Raw genomic sequence first — 14043 nt, 5'->3', positions numbered from 1 at the left:
GATGAGAGAAAGCACCTTTGATTTAGGTTTCTGGGTAAGTCCACTGTAGGATGCTCAACTTAGAGAGTCCCCTTGAGTAATTTAGAAGATGACTGTATTATTTATACTATATTATTTATGTTCCTTTACTGACAACCCCAATCAACAATTTCATATAGCATCTGCTATAACCCAGGTACTCTTATACAAGCTGAGAATACAATACTGAACAAAAAAGAAATGTGTGCTCTCATGAAGCTTACATTCTCATGGAGAGAACAAATAAATAAAAACATAAGGAAAAATAAGGCAAGAAATAGAGGATAGAGAATGACCAGGGCAGAGAAGGCAGTGAAGGGGAAGGGAGGAGCTCTTAAATGAATAGAACAAGAAGACCTTCTTGAAGTTATATTTGAATAGAGTCATTCCAGGTAAAGGAAATAACTATAAAGGCCCTAAAGTAAGAGTGTGTTTGACATGTTTCTTAGAGCAGCAGGGAAGCCACAGTGAGTACAGTGGCATGAGTAACACGGGAAAAGAGAGATCAGATCAGTGATAAGATCATCTGGGTTTTTGCACTTTATTCTAAATATGGTGAAATGCTGTAGAACAGTTGAGAGCAAGGGAATGATGTAATCCGCTGCTGTGTGAAATATAGTCTGTAAAGGGCCAGGAGCAAAAGTCAAAGTGAACAGACTAAGCAGGTGGCAATTGCAGTATTCCAGGCAGGATCTGATGTTTCCTTGGATCATAGTGATAGCTGTGAGGTAGAGAAGTTGCCAAATTTGGGTCGTATGTTGAAGACTGAATCTACAGGACTTTTTGGAGTATAACAGAAAGAGAAAACTCAGGTGATTCCATAGTTTTCACCTTAGGCAACTGGTTTAATAATGACTCCATTTTTTGAGATTGGGAAGTTCAAGGGATCGAAAATAGCCAAAATAGTCCTGAAAAAGAACAAAGTTGAAGGTTCACACTTCCTAATTATATCTTACCAATCAAGATAGTATGGCATTGGCATAAGGATAGTTATATATAGATCAATGGAATAGAATTGAAAGTCCAGAATTAAAACTGTACATTTATAGCTAACCAGGTTTGGACAGGCTATCAGGATAATTCAGTAGGGGGAAAATAGTCTATTCAGCAAATGATGCTAAGAGAACTAAATGTCTATAAGCAAAAAAAAAAAAAAAAAAAAAATCAACTCCTACTTCACACTATATGCAAAAAATAGATCAAAGACCTAAATTTAAGTACTAAAACTCTTAGGAGTAAATCTTCATGACCTTAGATTTAGCAATGGATTCGTAGATATGAACACCAAAGTATAAGCAATATAAGACAAATAGAGGGATCCCTGGGCCTCTCTCTCTCTCTGTGTGTGTGACTATCATAGATTAAAAAAAGAAAAAAAAAGACAAATAGATAAATTAGACTCTCTCAAAATTTAAAACTGCTGTGCATCAAAGAACGCTTTCAAGAAAGTTAAAATATACAGAATGGAAGAAAATATTTGCAGATTGTATATCTGTTAAGGGTCTGGATTCTAGAATATATAAGGAACTCTTAGCAATCAACAACAAAAAGACAACCCAATTAAAACAAAGGATTTGAGTAGACATTGCTCCAAAGAAGATACACAAATGACCAAAAGCTCATGAAGAAAATGATCAACATCATTAGTTATTAGAGAAATCCAAGTCAAAAGAACGAAATGCTTCACACCCACTAGAATGGCTATTTAAAACAAAAATAACAAATGTTGGCAAGAATGTGGAAAAATGGGGATGCCTGGGTGGCTTGGTGGTTGGCCATCTGCCTTCGTCTCAGGGTGTGATCCCAGAGTCCTGGGATCAAGTCCCACATTGGGCTCCCCCAAGAAGCAGGCCGCCATGGGGAGCCTGATACTGGACTCAGTCTCAGGACTCCAGGACCACGCCCTGAGCAGAAGACAGACACTTAACCACTAGGCCACCAGGTCCCCCAACAAATAAAATCTTAAACAAAAACTGTGGAAAAATGGAAACCCCTCCAGTACATTTTCTGTGGGAATATAAAACGTTGTACCCATTGTCAGGATAAAAAGGAATGAATTACTGATAATATGCTACAAAATAGATGAACCTTGGACATATGTTAAGTGAAAGAAGCCAGTCACAAAAGACCAAACATGGTATGATTCCATTTATATAACAGGCCCAGAATGGTCAAACCCTCAGAGACAGAAGTAGATCAGTGGTTGCCTAGGGCTGGAGGTTAGCAGAGAAATGGAGAATGACTGCTAATGGGAACAGGTTTCTTCTTCAGTTATCAAAAATACTATAAAATTGATAGTGGTGATAGTTGCACAACTATGAATATACTAAAAACTACTGAATTATACTTTAGGTTAGCGAATTACGTAATATGTAAATCACAGCTCAATAAAGTTGTATGAAAACAAAAAAGAATGGTGACACCAGAGTCAGGATGGATACCGGAGGTTTGAGGATAGCAGAAGAGACATAAAATAGACTCTCCCAGAGGGGAGAGTAGAAGAATAAACTGACTATGGAAACATGTGATGATTGCTGGGCAGTACTGAGGGGCCACTGGAGGTCTACAGCCTTAAATACTGTGAGCCCAGTCAGCATTGTTGTGTTGCTTAGGTGAGGACCGTAATAAATAGCTAGAAGGTTAAATTTAACCAATACTGGGTTTTGCCAGGGAGTACAATAGAATTTAGAAATATTCAAGGGACTTGTTATATGATAACCGTGAAATCTAAGTTCACTAAGAAGTGAGACCATGACAGGATAATGGACAATGGAAAGGGGATAGTCTGGAATTAGATGTCCCAGTGGGGCTGAAGGATTATTGGAGTTAGGACATTAGAGGACAGAGTTGGAAAAGATAGGTGGTGGTGATCAGAGAACGGTACATCTGAAAATGAGATCTCAGAAGCGGCACAGTTACTACTGACAGTCGCAACCAGGGTTGAAGAACCAGAGAACATGGAAAATGAATTGGCTGTTTCCTTACTTCTGCCAAGGATGGAACGTAACTGGTACCACTTGAGATGCAAGGGACAGGTTAATTCATTACGTACAAAGGATTGTCTTGGGCATTAGGCCTACTACTCTCTCAGAATCCCACTTAAGAAAGGCTGAGATGATACGATCCATGGGAGTTGATGGCCAAAAGGTCAAGGAACTGAGAGGCCAGCGTATTGGACAGATCACACCCTAGGTTGAACCTACGAAAACTGCAGCTTCATCTGCTTCAGTCTAATATGTAGATATTTAAAGTCACCAAGAAGGATGGCAGGAGTGGTGAAGAGATAAGACAGTAAGTGGTATGTTAAAACTTTTAGCGATTGGCCAGGAAGTGGGGTGGCTGGTGAGGGGCAGGTGACCAGGAGGATAGCAGATGACTACTTCAGGGGTAGGGTAGCAGGGCTAGCACAATGGTTTGTGTTTCAAACTAGGTTTTTCTAGTAGTCTGGAAACAAATGAGAGGCTAGTTACCCCACCTCCAGGTCAGCAGTACTGTGGTATAAGGAAGAAGAAACCGCCTGTCCTTAAGAAGCTACAAAGAGGGGGATCCCTGGGTGGCTCAGCAGTTTGGCGCCTGCCTTTGGCCCAGGGCACGAATCTGGAGTCCCGGGATCGAGTCCCACATCCGGCTCCCGACATGGAGCCTGCTTCTCCCTCCTCCTGCATCTCTGCCTCTCTCTCTCTCTCTCTCTCTCTCTCTCTCTCATAAATAATAAATAAATAATTCTTTTAAAAAGAAAGGAAGGGAGGGAGGGAGGGAGGGAGGGAGGGAGGGAGGAAGGAAGGAAGGAAGGAAGGAAGGAAGGAAGGAGCGAGCTACAAAGAGAACAGTATCTTCCGAGGACAACCATCTTTCAACGGGAGTAAGAGGATGATGGAAGCTTTCACATAGGAGGCTGAAAACATAGGGGTTTTATTGATCACTGATACGAGTTCCAAGGGGAAAAGTCATTTTGAGAGTAGGAGTGGAAGATCAAGTCAGCTTACAGAAGTCCCCCCATATGACAGTCATGTGGGGATGAGAACCTAGGTGATGAGAGATGTCATGGGAGGCTTGGGATTCTCATGGTGTCCAAAGTAAACAGACCTAAGGCATGATAGGATTAGTCCCTGGTTATCTCTTAAAGGAGCAGTGCTAGCCAAAGGAGGTGTCCACATGACACAAATGTTCTTTATCTGTGGGGTCAGATATGGTAGCCAGTGGCTACTGAGTACTTGAAATGTGACACACAAAAAAATGAAAAAAAAAATATCAGTGAACTATGGGACTATTTTAAGTGGCCTAATACACAGGCAGCTACAGTCCCTGTAGAGGGCAAGGGACAAAAAATTTTTGAGGAATTAATGACTGAAAAAATTCCAAACTTGACAAAGCCTATAAACCTGTAGATCCAAGAAGTTCTAGGAAGCGCAGGCACAAGAAACATCATCATAAACTTTAAAAAGCGCATCATACCCAAATTGCTTAAAACCAGAGATAGAGAAGAAAACCTTAAAACCATCCAGAGGAAAAAAGGCATGTTACGTGCAGATGGGAAAAACAGGAATTAATCAGATTTCTTGTTAGCGGCAATACACGCAAGAAGACCGTCAGGCAGAATTTTCTTAAATTCTGAAAGAAAATGGTTATCAACCAGGATGCCTGGGTGGCTCAGTGGTTGGGCGTGTCTGCCTGTGGCTCAGAGCGTGATCCTGGGGTCCCAGGACCGAGTCCCACATCAGACTCCCTGCGAGGAGCCTGCTTCTGTCTCTGCCCGTGTCTCTGTCTCTCTCTCTCTGTGTCTCTCATGAAGAAGTTAATAAAATCTTAAAAAAAAAAAAGAAAGAAAGAAAGAACATGGTTATCAACCTAAATTTCTGTACCCAGGGAGATCTTTCAAAAATGAGGGCTACTAAATATAATAAAGTATCTCGGATTAGATCCAAGAATATAAAAATTAAAGAGGGTAGTAGTGGAAAAACTGGTGAAATCTGAATGAAGAACGGAGCTTAGTTACTAGTTGTACCAAAGGGGTGCCTGGTTGGCTCACGGTTGGGTGACTGACTCTTGGTCTCAGTTCAGGTCTTGATCTCAAGGTCATAGGTTCAAGCCCACACTGGACTCTGTGCTGGGCATGGAGCCTACTTTAAAAAAATATATTAAAAAAAAAAAAAAGGGATCCCTGGGTGGCGCAGCGGTTTGGCGCCTGCCTTTGGCCCAGGGCGCGATCCTGGAGACCCGGGATCGAATCCCACATCAGGCTCCCGGTGCCTGGAGCCTGCTTCTCCCTCCGCCTGTGTCTCTGCCTCTCTCTCTCTGTGACTATCATAAAAAAAAAAAAAAATATATATATATATATATATATATATATATATATAATATATATATATTTATGTGGCAATGCTAATGTTTCAGTTCCAACAAACATACCATGGTTACATGAGATGTTAACATTAGGAGAAAGGGAGTGAACGTTACAAAGAAATCTCTATACTACTTTTCTGACACCTTTACAAATCTAAATTATTCCAAACTAAAAATGTTATTAAAAATTTATTTTTTTCGGGACATCCCTGGGTGGCTCAGTGGTTTAGTGCCTGCCTTCGGCCCAGGGCGTGATCCTGGAGTCCAGGGATCAAGTCCCTCATCGGGCTCCTTGCATGAAGCCTGCTTCTCTCTCTGCCTCTGTGTGTGTGTTTGTCTCTCATGAATAAATAAATTAAATCTTAAAAAAAAATTAATTAAATCTTTAAAAAAATTTTATTTTCATGAGAGAGACACACAGAGAGAGAGGTAGAGACACAGGCAGAGGGAGAAGCCGACTCCATGCATGGAGCCCCATGCGGGACTCGATCCCGGGACTCCAGGACCACGCCCTGGACTGAAGGCAGGCGCTAAACTGCTGAGCCACTCAGGGATCCCTGTTATTAAAAATTTATTTTTTATTTATTTATTTATTTATTTTTTAAATGGAAGAGACCAAGATTTTTTTTTTTTTTTAAATTTATGATAGTCACACACACAGAGAGAGAGAGAGAGGCAGAGACACAGGCAGAGGGAGAAGCAGGCTCCATGCACCGGGAGCCTGATGTGGGATTCGATCCCAGGTCTCCAGGATCGCGCCCTGGGCCAAAGGCAGGCGCCAAACCGCTGCGCCACCCAGGGATCCCCCTGTTATTAAAAATTTAAAAGATGAAACAGACTTTTCAGATATACTAACACTGAAAGAATTCATCACCAGAGACCTACTCACAAGAAATGTTGAAAGTCCTTGAGGCAACAAGGAACACTGCAGTGGGCTGGATTGTGTCATCATGCCTCATGGGACTGAGTAACTAAATTTTACATTTAATTCTGATTAGGATTCGAATTTAAATAACTACATGTCTCAAAAAATGGTTGATAGGGACACCTGAGTGGCTCAGTGTTTGGGTGCCTGCCTTTAGCTCAGGAGGTGATCCCAGAGACCCAGAATTGAGTCCCACATCGGGCTCCCTGCATGGAGCCTGCTTCTCCCTCTTCCTGTGTCTCTCTTTCTCTCTCTGTGTCTCATGAATAAATAAATCAAATCTTTTAAAAAGAAAAAGGAAATGGTAGATAATTCTAATGATGGCCTTTATGTTGGGACTAGTGTTTTAGGGGAGGCTGATAACAAATGAGACAGGCACCATGCAGGTGGAACAAGCCTTCGGTTCTACCTCTAACTTCCCACTTAGGAAATGGTAGCCTGGAGGATGGTTGGTCTTAGCAGGACCATACGCAATTCTGTGGCTTCCTAATTTTTCTACTGAGGTGGTTTTGAGTTTGTGGGTGACCGAGTTGACTGTCATTCTATCAAATCTCTTCTTTGTGTGTATAATTTCTACTCTCCTCAAGGAGCCATCATCTTTAATGTTTACAATTCTAGGCTGCATGTTTTTATTTTTAAAGAGTTTGTTTATTTGGGGGGGAGAGAGAGTGGGCATGCACATGGGGACCTGGGAAGGACAGAAGGAGAGGGACAGGACAGGCAGAGTTCCTGCTGAGTAGGGAGCCAGACTTGGGGCTCGATCTCATCAGGCCTCTGAGATTATGACATGAGCCCAAGGCAGATTCTTAAAGGACTGAGCCACCCAGACACCCCACATATCTTTAGTTTTGATTGCTTATCTTCTTTGAATTTTGGAAACAGTATAGGAACAAAAGTTTACTCAGTATTGGTAATTGTTCTGTAAGGCTTTGTTTGTTTACTTGACCATTCTGTTTGTACAAATTAGTATGAGAACTAAAGATTAAGACCTAACATAAATTATAGATAAGGTGGTAGGCACTGGTTCTAAGAGTATTCCTAAAGCTTTGGATAAAACTAAGAAATCTGGAATAAAATGGGAATATTATAATAACAACAGATGTTTGCTGAGGGCTTTTTGTGGGCTAGCGACTATTACAATTTATTTGGGTTATCTGTTCTTTACAAAAACCAATGAGGGTAGATGCTCTTCTCTCATTTTGTAGGTAAGTCAGCTGATACTCAGGTTAAGTAACTTGCCCAGGGCAAACACAGCTAGTGTTTGCTAGTAGAACCCCAACTAGTAGAATCCCAACTTGGACAACTCTAAAGTCAGTGCACTTTATTCTGCTAGGTGTTGCTGCTGCTTTTTTATATTAATAGTGCTAAGCCCAGTCACAAGCACAGCTCCTTAGGATGTTTTCCATCCAGTGTTACATAAAGGCCTGAGTTAATGGTTTTAGGTTTATATGTGGCCCTCTCAGCTTTCAGTGATATCTCTCCTTTCTATTCTATCCCTCCTACCTGGTAGTTGTCCTCAGACTCCCTTGTTCCTTTTGAAATCTTTGGCAGTTGTTACCAGTAGTTAGGTTTTTGGACTTAAGTTTCATATTGAAATTTTTTCTGCAGCTATTTGAAACAGCTGTTTTCAGCCCTCAAAAACTCTAGTGTGTAGCAGGCTCCTTTAAAGCAACATATACCTTCATGCTCCTTGGTAGGGGCAATAGGTTTCAAAGGGAAAATGTAGCTGTAGGGTCCAGTCCAGTTCACTCTCTGATCATAACACTTTTTTTTTATCATAACACTTAATAAAAGAATTAGCATATAGTTTTTAGCCATCTGCCAAATCTTTCCCCTCAAATTCTTTTCCACTTGCCCACTCATTTACCATTTTCTTTTCTCATTCTTTATCCTCTTATTTTCCAGGAAAGGCAGCCTGCTCTTGTAAAACAACATACGCTGCTTTATTTTATTTTTTATGATTTTATTTTTAAGTAATCTCTGTATACAACCCTGAGATTAAGAGTTGCATGCTCTATCGACTAAGGTAGCCAGGTTTCTCAACATATGCTTTTGTAAAATTAGATTTGTGTTGTGTTCCTGGTGCCATGTTTCTTTGTTGTTGCTGTTGTTTTAGCTTTCTGATCTTAATCAGGTTATTTATTATTTCATCATCTATAAAATACAGATAATCATATGCCTTGTGGTAAAAGATTAGAAATTATGTTTATAAAGTCACTGGCACAGAAAATGCCCTCATAAAACGAGCTTTTTTGAATCCATTGCTGTGATTTAATTTGGCAAATATTTATTAGCATCTTATCAATTCTGTACTCTGCTGAGGATGCTAAAGAAACAAACCCCAGGATCTCTGAATTCAGAAAGTTACATGGTGTAGAAGGGAGACTGACATATAAATAAGTAACAACAGAAATCTGCTATGTGCAATAGAGGCATATATATATAAGTGCTAGAAGCAATTAATTCTTTTTCCAGCCTTGCTTGTGGAGTGCTTTCCAAGTATTTCTTTTTGGAAAAATACTTGGTAGTCAAGATGGACAAATGGAAAGAGAGAGGAAGAAAAACAACCCTTAAAGGTTTCTGTAATCTGTGAGGTGCTATCCTTTTGAGAATTGATTTTAGTGAGACACTTGATAAGATCTCTCATAAAGTCCTTCTACATAAGATGGAGAAATGTGGACTGGCTGTTAGAATAGGAGGTGGATTTGAAGGTGGTTATACAACTATGTCTGGGATGTTTTTCTCCTACAATACTTTCTTTTTATTTATAAATCTCTGGGTTGGAAGGAACCTTGGAAATAGATAATGTACTTTAATTTGTACCTAAGACCGCTCTATAATCTGGTCTCTTTTTTTCTTCTTTTTTAATTTTTAATTTGACAGTGTAGAAAAGTATATAGTGCAAAAAGTATGCCTCCGTCCTGTTGGATTCCCCAAGAGTCCCTGTCATCTTCCCCAGAGACAAACACTATTTATATATTGTTGCTTGTGAGGGGTAAGGGGGGGAGGAGTTAGTTGTGTGTGTATATGATCTTGTTTTATCATGCATATCTTTTTAAACCTTGCGTTAATAGTTACTTGAGTGTATATACTTTCTCCCTTAGTAACTTGTAAGCTCCTTGAGAGCAAGGACCCTACCACATGATTTCTTGTATATCCTCCAAATCATTTGCACATTGAAGATTCTCAATAAATATTTGCTTGATTAAGTAGTTAAAGGAAATTTGGACGACAACGAAGAAGATGGTCTTATCTAGTAAAATGCCACAGGTTTCTGTCCTTGGCTTTATCATTTATTATAATGATAATAATTTTCCTCAGTGACTTGGATGAAGATGTAGAAAGCATGCATGTCATAAATGCAGATGACACAAAGCTGGAAAAGAGAGCTGATAACATCAGATGACAGAATCAAGACTGCACATGATCTCAACAAATTAGAATGTTCAGCTGAAAAGAACAGGGATAAATATAAAGTCTTGAGTTTAAGGGGGGAAAATAACCAACAACTTAGTTACCCAAGTATAGAATTAGGAGACTTGTCTTGATAATATTTTATTTGAAGATAATTTGGGAGGGTAGGGGATGGATCTTTTTTTTTTTTTAACTTTATTTATTTACTTATTTATTTATTTATTTATTTATTTATTTATTTATTTATGATAGACACACACACACACACACACACACACAGAGAGAGAGACAGGCAGAGGGAGAAGCAGGCTATACACCAGGAGCCTGACGCAGGATTCGATCCTGGGACTCCAGGATCGTGCCTCGGGCCAAAGGCAGGTACCAAACCGCTGAGCCACCAGGGATCCCTAGGGGATGGACCTTAACTGCCTTTAAGATTAATTTAAGATTGTCAGTAAAGCAAATACAGCGTTGGCTGAATTAGAATATGAGTCTTGGGGTTAGTTTGTGGTTCTTGTGTTCTCTTTAACGGTCAGACTGCTTGTTAAGTGGTCCATTTTGGGGTTCCACACATGTAGAGAGAGACTGACAAATTGGGGTGTATGTAAAGGAGATCAACTAGGAATATAAAACTTGGGTATAGGAAATCAGGCTGATCTATCCTGGGTTCTAGCACTTAACCAATTGTGATAGCTTAGCAAAGTCAATTTCCCTGAGTTTGTTTCTGTACTTTAAAGTAGGGTAGAATAATAATACCAATTTTGAGGATGGTTATGAGGATTAGAATTAACCTAGGCAATCAAAAGTTTCTTCAGTTTGAACACCAATAAAAAATAAATTTATTATTAAAAAAAAAGTTTCTTCAGTCATTAGAGATTGGATTAATGTCTAGATATAGTTCCTGCTTTGAAGGAGGTTCATTTCAGTGGGACAGACAACTAAGTAAATCCAAGATTGTAATCTAGCTTGTTCAGCGTTCAGAGAGCTGATTTATGGAAAAGCAGGTAAACTTACTCTTATAGCTCCCAGTAAATAAAGATTGAGTTGGATTGTTATGTAGCAATAGAATGAGTTTTTCCCTAGGAGAAAGTGAATTCCCCTCAGTGAATGGATATAATCAAGTTGTGGATATATGATTACTTACTGAGGATGCTTATAGAAGGCATTTTTTTATGAGTAGGTTGGACTAGAAGGGAAGGCATACTATGGACAGCTGACCAAATCTAGCCAGATATCTGTTTTTGTCAAGTTTATTGGAACATACCACACCCAGTTATTTGTGTGTTGTCTGTGGCTGCCTTCCTACTACAGTGTAGAGTTAAGTAGTGTGACAGATCATATGGCCTGCCAAGTCTAAAGTATTTACTGTTTGGCCCTTTACAGAAAAGGTTGACTCCTGGACTAGATCAATGCTTCACAACCCAAATTATTTTGTGAACTGATAACCTTCCTAAATTCTCTGGCATGGGGATTTCAAGTGGAGAGGGAAGAAGGCAAGATTTGAAGTGAGATGGTTACAGTTTTTCTTGTTACTGCAAGGAATGAAGAATAGAGAACAGTTGATTAACCTCCATGATCTCTTAAGAAACGATGACTTTATAAACAGATGCCTTTTGATGTGAGACAAAGTATTGGTATGCCACCTGGGCTAAAGTTGTCTATGCCACTAGAACTGGGAGGTGGTCCTAGCGTAGTGTGAAAAACTGCTTGTGTTAACCACTGTGTACTCGTTTCCTCTCATAATTGGAACACTTTCTAGAGTAAAGATTGGAGCTAATATGGGTACTCAGATAGATGTAGCTATCGTTACTGTATATCATAGGACACCTCATTGGAATGTGTCACGCCAGACAGAATTTTGATTGGAAAAGTGTAAAGGGATTGAGTGCTGCTAGTTGGGGTGCTATGCAAAACCTTATATGGACTAGAATTTTTTTTATTAAAAAATATTTTTAAAAGATTCTATTTATTTTAGAGAGAGAGCGCGTAAGCATGAGCAGAGGAGTGGGCGGAGCAAAGAGGGAGGGACAAGCAGACTGCGCTGAGCACAGAGCCCTTTTGGCTCCGTGTCACAACCCTGAGATCATGACCTGAGCTGAAACCAAGAGTCAGACACTTAACTGGGCCACCCAGGCGCCCCTAGACTAGATCTTTAAATCTCTTGGCAAATAGGAGATAAAAAGATCTCATTAGGGGATAAAAAGATCCCACAGCCCATCTTGTGGCTGGCAGTTTTAGTGCATACATTACAGGTGTTATTCTCTTTGCTAGAAAGGCAGAGGTTTCCCACACACTCCACTTCTTCCAGTGGAATAGGATTTTAAACTTTGCTTCTTCCCATACATTTTGTCTTTTATATTCAGAGTCTACTACCAACTAATAGTTTTCTTTCTTTCTCTTCTTTAATTCCTTCCTCCCTCCCTTACCCCCCTCTCTCTTCCTTCCTCCCCCTCCCTCCCTCCCTCCCTTCTTTCCTCTCTCCCTCCTTCCCTTTGTCTTCCCCCCCATCCTCCCTCTCTCCCTCCCTCCCTTCCTTCCTTTCTTCCTTTTCTTCCTGGCTCTCTCTCTCTCTCTCTCTCTCTTCCCCCTCACCTTCCCTTTCTTTCCCTCCTCCTTCTTTTGTTGAAAGTGTTGACTCGGAGACAAAAAGAGGCCAAGAGCAAGAGTGACAGTGGGACAGCTGCCCAGACTTCCCTAGACATTGACAAGTAAGTAAGTATGCTGTGTTCTCAGAGCACTTTTAACATAGTATTGTTTGGACTAAATAAAGAGATCTATTCCTCTCTTATACCCTGGGTTTCTTTCGCCTTCCAATCACCTCATTACTTTGGTGTCTGAAGTTATTTTTCTTATTCCCAGTTTATGTCAGTGCAGGTAGCCTCTGTATTTTTTTTAATTACCCTAAAAAAGTCTTGCCACTAATTCCATTTGCTCTTAGCTTTCTGTTTTCTTTGAATTTGTGTATTTATGTTTTGGTACTTTTGGGAAGCGGTGAGCTATTTTGCAATGTAATGGTACAGAAGTTTAGTTGCAAAAGGTTCGACAGTATAGTGACTTCCTTGGGTTGTGAGTTGCAGCTTGACTAAGAAAGTACATTCTAAGGAGTAGTTCAGTATAAGTGATACCTCCTGAAAGTAAAGACATTACCAGCAATACATTAAAGCAGTTAGTCATTAGGCAGAAATGTTTATCTTTGAAATACAGATTTTAGACCTGAAATTGCAAGTCTGCTTTCCCTAATCCAGTTGAGCAGAGCTGATCATTTGTTCCCTTTGGATTCTTGTCATGTCGACATTCCTCTAGGATTGTATTCATCCCACCATATTGCAGTAATTTTTTTTCCTTTTTGATATTTCTGTCTCGCTGGGTAGGCCGTGAATTATTTGAAGGCAGATATTTGCCTTCATTCATGTTTATATCCTCAGCATCTAATAAAATGCGTTTGAGACAGCAGTAACAGTAATAGCTGTTTGTCGAACACCTAATGTTATGTGCCAGCTACTGTGCTAAGTGTTTGATTTACTTAGTAACTCTCACAATAGCTGATAAGATACTCTTTCTTTTTTTAAAATAGATAACCAGTTATTTATAATTTCCCTTCAAATTCTTTAAGATCGTGGCCAGAATTGGCAAAGACTACCTGACTCAAAAACCTAGGCTCCTTCCATAGTGCTGCTGTCTCTCATGTAGGAGGGGATTAATATATGGTTTTTGTATTCATAAATCTTGTTTTTTATTTTTTTTTAATTCATAAATTTTGAAAAGTACACTTGTTTAGCTTTTCTCATTAGGCAGTTTTGTTCTGTTTTTAAAGACCCCCAGAGAAAGTTTTCCTTAGAGCTAATTCAGTTCTCTCTTGCTGTGTAGTAACTGAATAGTTATGGCCAGAAAGAGAAGTCTAAAGTAGCAAACTTTGGAAAGTTGTCTTTAGCTTCTTAAAACTAAGATGATCTTAAGAGTCAAGCAGATCTGACTTCTGATAATTATTAGCTATAGGACCTTAGGAGAATAGTACCTTCTCAATAGGGCCATTAATTGAGAAAATGTGTTTAAAAGGGCTTTGTACCAGTTCTTTTTTTTTCTTCTTGTACCAGTTCTTTTTACAGAGAAAATACTTAATGAATGTTCATTTTCTTCCTTTGTCCCCAGTGTTTCCATTTTCACTGATGCTCAATAAACCTTACTTCAAGGACACAGTTTCCTCTCTTTATACAGATTCTGCTGTTATAAAAAAGATAAAAATAACTATGTATATGAAGTTATGCAAGTCTCTGGCAAAACCACATGGTTTTGGTAACTTCCTAGTTGATGTTGCAGGTTGTAGAATTAAGGAAGTCAGCATA

At 39.6% G+C, this 14043-nt stretch overlaps 1 protein-coding gene across 2 annotated transcripts in view; it reads left to right on the top strand.

The window, feature by feature from the left end:
- Positions 1 to 14043, top strand: part of UIMC1 (ubiquitin interaction motif containing 1) — a 120490-nt gene that overhangs the window by 102375 nt on the left and 4072 nt on the right. For both annotated transcript variants that reach the window (XM_041747700.1, XM_041747701.1), the window contains one exon: positions 12330 to 12408. In XM_041747700.1, the coding sequence (XP_041603634.1) occupies positions 12330 to 12408 (79 nt within the window). The remainder of the gene's footprint in view (positions 1 to 12329; positions 12409 to 14043) is intronic.

Source organism: Vulpes lagopus, chromosome 3 (assembly GCF_018345385.1).
Source record: "Vulpes lagopus strain Blue_001 chromosome 3, ASM1834538v1, whole genome shotgun sequence".
NCBI classification, from domain to species: domain Eukaryota; kingdom Metazoa; phylum Chordata; class Mammalia; order Carnivora; family Canidae; genus Vulpes; species Vulpes lagopus.
This window is presented reverse-complemented; position numbering and strand designations above follow the sequence as displayed.